At 39.8% G+C, this 5,291-nt stretch overlaps 1 protein-coding gene across 1 annotated transcript in view; it reads left to right on the forward strand.

The window, feature by feature from the left end:
- The first annotated feature begins 960 nt into the window (after positions 1-960).
- The window catches only part of LOC109909603 (abl interactor 1), a 115,581-nt gene continuing 111,250 nt past the window's right edge, over positions 961-5,291 (forward strand). Inside the window, 1 exon segment of the mRNA XM_031796873.1 lies at positions 961-1,168. Coding sequence (XP_031652733.1) covers positions 1,052-1,168 — 117 coding nt within the window. The 5' untranslated portion in view covers positions 961-1,051.

A 5,291-nucleotide genomic window follows, 5' to 3' on the forward strand; every position in this document is an offset into this window, starting at 1 on the left:
ACTGCATGCTAAGGGAGTTGTAGTTTTCTACTGCCAGGATGGAGATAAATATGTTCCTTATTATGACATCAAAATCCCTACAAGCTCCACAATGCACCAGCCTCAGCTTACTGGATATGTAGTTCTAAATACAGTCTATGGCTGAGTGTGTAATTGACCTAAAAACAAATGTATTGTAAAGGAATGTAGCCATCACAATGCTATGTGTTGTTGGCCACAATAAGAAATGTCGCATGGGCATAAAAAAATCCTCATGCGTTGATGTTTTGTATAAAATGTGAGGATTTTTTTCCGATCTGAAGCCCAGACAAGGATACATTGTAGCACTACGTATCCCAGCATTCTACACGGTGATCCATGTTTCGGTCAGAGGAAGGGGAGAGGCGAGAGGGATAAATGGTCGTCACTAGTTACCACAGTCACAAAGTCATAAACCCCGCCTATGTCTACAATGTATCTTCATAAAGTGTCAATTTAAGCTCACCCCTAACCTTAACCGCACTGATTACTTTATGTCTTACCCTAACCTTAAATTTAGACGAGAAATATATATTTTTGTTTTTAAGATATAGCCAATTTCGACGTTGTGACTGGGGTAATTAGTGACAATCTGGAGAACTTCTCCAGCAGCTGGGTTTTTCTTTTTTTTTTTGCTCCCTGCGCTGAGGTGAAAGCGAGGCTAGGGGTCTATTCATTAATCATATTCCGTTGAAAAACGTTTCGTCTGTTGCAAAACGTTTTTCAACTGAAACCGTTTAGTCCTTATCCAAGTGGAAAACGTTTTGGAACGAAAACGAGAGTTTATATTGATCAAACTCAGGTTTCTCCGCGTTTCGTTCTGTTCGGTATGCTTGCTTCCATTTGGTTCCTAGAGTAAACGGTAAACTGTTTCTTCAACAGACGAAACGTTTTGAAACGGAATCTGACTAATGAATATACCCCATGAATCCCACAATACCAGGCGAAGGAGTTTTTTTTTTTCCGTGGCAGAGCTGGTTGTTTCAAACCTCAGTCAAAGCGAAAGCGAAGTCGCTATGCGGGGAGATGTAAGATGGCAGAGCTGCAAATGTTGCTAGAGGAAGAAATTCCAGCCGGCAAAAGAGCTCTTGTAGAGAGTTACCAGAATCTCACACAAGTAGCAGACTACTGTGAAAACAATTATGTTCAGGTAAGCACAAAAAAGGAGTGATTTTTACTCAACATTGTTATCTCTGAATAATTGTCGTTTGAACTGTGGTGTGAAACTGGGAAGAGGAAATGTAGATAAAGACATTGAAATGATCACAATGAATGACCACAGTACTAGATCGCAGAGATTACACTTCTATTGAGAGTCTTTGTCCATTTCACTGTGTAGTTTCACCGCACTGGTCACGTTGGACACGGTTTTGCCCATCCATTGCATTGTTGTATTGGTCCCTTGGTCAGATTTGGTTAGTTTACACAGAGGGTGTGTCTAAGTACCAACTTCTGCTGTTTATCTTCGTTTAATAAATAATAAAAAAAACAATGTAGCAAAACTATGACGCTGTTGAAAAATGTCAGTGAAACGTGATGTACTAGACACATATTTAATCTGATCGTTACAAAGTAGAGTAGCAGTTGTGCTCTCGATAACACTGGCCTTGCTTAATGAATTACTGTCTCTCACAGACACCAAGACAGCTGGACATTTTACTTCCATTTATTTATTTAATTACACCTATTTTATTAGGATTTTTCTGTGATATATTTGCATTAGGTAAGACTATGATATTGTAAGCAATTTCAAACGTAATACATTTCAAGGCATTTATAATGAGTTTATTGCTGTTTTGAATATCAGACGTTCAGAGCTTGTTTTTCAGCGAATGCTTCTGCAAATTTTCCCCATATGATTGTGTTATCCTGTAACTAAATTTCCACAGATGGTGAGTGTGGAATTTGGTCATGGTTTCACAGATTCCTGAACCGAGTTCATAGATGCAAGGACAACTGAACTTCAATTATTTTACAGGGTTGTTATTATTATTATATATTTTTTTACGTGTGTTTACCTCATCCTGCCAAGTTTGCTTTGACTAGCCACAAGGGACTGCTGCATTAGAATGACTTTAATTGTGGGCTAGCAGCATAAGTTATTGATAGAGGTAGGGCTATGGACCATAGCTTTTGCAAACTAGGTTTTTATTGGCCCCTTTTAATAGAATGTCAAAGCTGATTTTTAAATTAATTTAGTAGATTGATATTCTGATTTGGAGTCTGCCCCTACATGAAAATCTAAACTGTTTGGCAAGACCTCATTTAATCTCAGGGAATGTGTGTTTGGAAACTCATTATTTTTGTCCTATGCTGTGAATATACATCCCAAGTACTTTCTAGATGTAGATGTGAAAATGGCTTCCCACTCCGTGGTACCGTTTAGTTAACGTGAATAAGATGTTGCCTAAGAAGACCTTTGATGCGCTATCTTGGTCCTAGACAAGCACCAATCAGTGTGAAGAGGCTATAGCTTGCTGCTGAGATCTACCTCTCAAGTGCTGAAAATAATCTATAACTTCCCATCCGTGTGAAGAGGCTATAGCTTGCTGCTGAGATCTACTTCTCAAGTGCTGAAAATAATCTATAACTTCCCATCCGTGTGAAGAGGCTATAGCTTGCTGCTGAGATCTACCTCTCAAGTGCTGAAAATAATCTATAACTTCCCATCCGTGTGAAGAGGCTATAGCTTGCTGCTGAGATCTACCTCTCAAGTGCTGAAAATAATCTATAACTTCCCATCCGTGTGAAGAGGCTATAGCTTGCTGCTGAAATCTACCTCTCAAGTGCTGAAAATAATCTATAACTTCCCATCCGTGTGAAGAGGCTATAGCTTGCTGCTGAGATCTACCTCTCAAGTGCTGAAAATAATCTATAACTTCCCATCCGTGTGAAGAGGCTATAGCTTGCTGCTGAAATCTACCTCTCAAGTGCTGAAAATAATCTATAACTTCCCATCCGTGTGAAGAGGCTATAGCTTGCTGCTGAGATCTACCTCTCAAGTGCTGAAAATAATCTATAACTTCCCATCCGTGTGAAGAGGCTATAGCTTGCTGCTGAGATCTACCTCTCAAGTGCTGAAAATAATCTATAACTTCCCATCCGTGTGAAGAGGCTATAGCTTGCTGCTGAGATCTACCTCTCAAGTGCTGAAAATAATCTATAACTTCCCATCCGTGTGAAGAGGCTATAGCTTGCTGCTGAGAATCCAGATGAAATGTTTTCTATGACCGACCATTAAAGAGCTCCATCCAACTCCATCCAACTCCAATCCAACTCCAATCCAACTCCAATCCAACTCCAATCCAACTCCAATCCAACTCCAATCCAACTCCAATCCAACTCCAATCCAACTCCAATCCAACTCCAATCCAACTCCATCCAACTCCATCCAACTCCATCCAACTCCAATCCAACTCCAATCCAACTCCAATCCAACTCCAATCCAACTCCAATCCAACTCCAATCCAACTCCAATCCAACTCCAATCCAACTCCAATCCAACTCCAATCCAACTCCAATCCAACTCCATCCAACTCCATCCAACTCCAATTCAATAACATATGGACAGAATCCCTTTTGATTTAAACAACACGTTCTGTGTTTGCCATGGAAGAAGTGGTCAGAAAATGACTTGTTGGACCTGAATGACAAAACATTCAGGAGGTGGATTGCACAACAGTAATTTAGAGAGTATAGGTCAGTATTGTGCAGTACAGTAGAGTATAGTATAGGTCAGTACAGTAAAATAGAGTAGAGTATAGGTCAGTAGTGTACAGTAGAGTATAGTATAGGTCAGTACTGTACAGTAAAGTAGAGTATAGGTCAGTACTGTACAGTAGAGTATAGTATAGGTCAGTACTGTACAGTAGAGTATAGTATAGGTCAGTACTGTACAGTAGAGTATAGTATAGGTCAGTACTGTACAGTAAAGTAGAGTATAGTATAGGTCAGTACTGTACAGTAAAGTAGAGTATAGTATAGGTCAGTACTGTACAGTAAAGTAGAGTATAGTATAGGTCAGTACTGTACAGTAGAGTATAGGTCAGTACTGTACAGTATAGTATAGGTCAGTACTGTACAGTAGAGTATAGTATAGGTCAGTACTGTACAGTAAAGTAGAGTATAGGTCAGTACTGTACAGTAGAGTATAGTATAGGTCAGTACTGTACAGTAAAATAGAGTATAGTATAGGTCAGTACTGTACAGTAGAGTATAGGTCAGTATCGTACAGTAGAGTATAGTATAGGTCAGTACTGTACAGTAAAATAGAGTATAGTATAGGTCAGTACTGTACAGTAGAGTATAGTATAGGTCAGTACTGTACAGTAAAATAGAGTATAGTATAGGTCAGTACTGTACAGTAGAGTATAGGTCAGTACTGTACAGTAGAGTAGAGTATAGTATAGGTCAGTACTGTACAGTAGAGTAGAGTATAGTATAGGTCAGTACTGTACAGTAGAGTAGAGTAGAGTATAGGTCAGTACTGTACAGTATCGTACAGTATAGTATAGGTCAGTACTGTAGAGTAGAGTATAGGTCAGTACTGTACAGTAAAGTAGAGTATAGGTCAGTACTGTACAGTAGAGTACAGTAGAGTATAGGTCAGTACTGTACAGTAGAGTACAGTATAGTATAGGTCAGTGCTGTACAGTAGAGTATAGGTCAGTACTGTACAGTACAGTATAGTATAGGTCAGTACTGTACAGTAGAGTATAGGTCAGTACTGTACAGTAAAGTATAGTATAGGTCAGTACTGTACAGTAGAGTAGAGTTTGTTTCACTTGTAGTCATAGTTTTTTTGTTGGCATACTTTTAAAGGGAAAACGTAGATGTCTCAGTCATTATGTTACAGTGGAATTGTCCAGAGTTTAAATTGTTACTGTAAACTAGTTATGTGACAAGTTGAGCTTGACTCTGGAACCCAACAGGACGACACTGTCCGTATGGTCTCTTAAAAATCAAATCTGTACATCACTTCTCTCTCTCTCTGTCACTCTCTCTCTCTCTCTGTCTCTCTCTCTCTCTGTCTCCCTGTCTCTGTCTCTCTCCCTCTGTCCTCGCTCTCTCTCTCTCTGTCTCTCTCTGTCTCTCTCTCTCTCTCTCTCTCTCTGTCTCTCCTCTCTCTGTCTCTCTCTCTGTCCTCTCTCTCTCTCTCTGTCTCTCTCTCGTCTTCTCTCCTTCTCTGCTCTCTGTCTCGTCTCCTCTCTCTCTCTGTCTCGTCTCTTCTCTCTCTGCTCTCTCTGTCTCTCTCTCTCTCTCTCTCTCTCTCT

The sequence above is a fragment of the Oncorhynchus kisutch genome, linkage group LG18 (assembly GCF_002021735.2).
Source record: "Oncorhynchus kisutch isolate 150728-3 linkage group LG18, Okis_V2, whole genome shotgun sequence".
Classification (NCBI taxonomy): domain Eukaryota; kingdom Metazoa; phylum Chordata; class Actinopteri; order Salmoniformes; family Salmonidae; genus Oncorhynchus; species Oncorhynchus kisutch.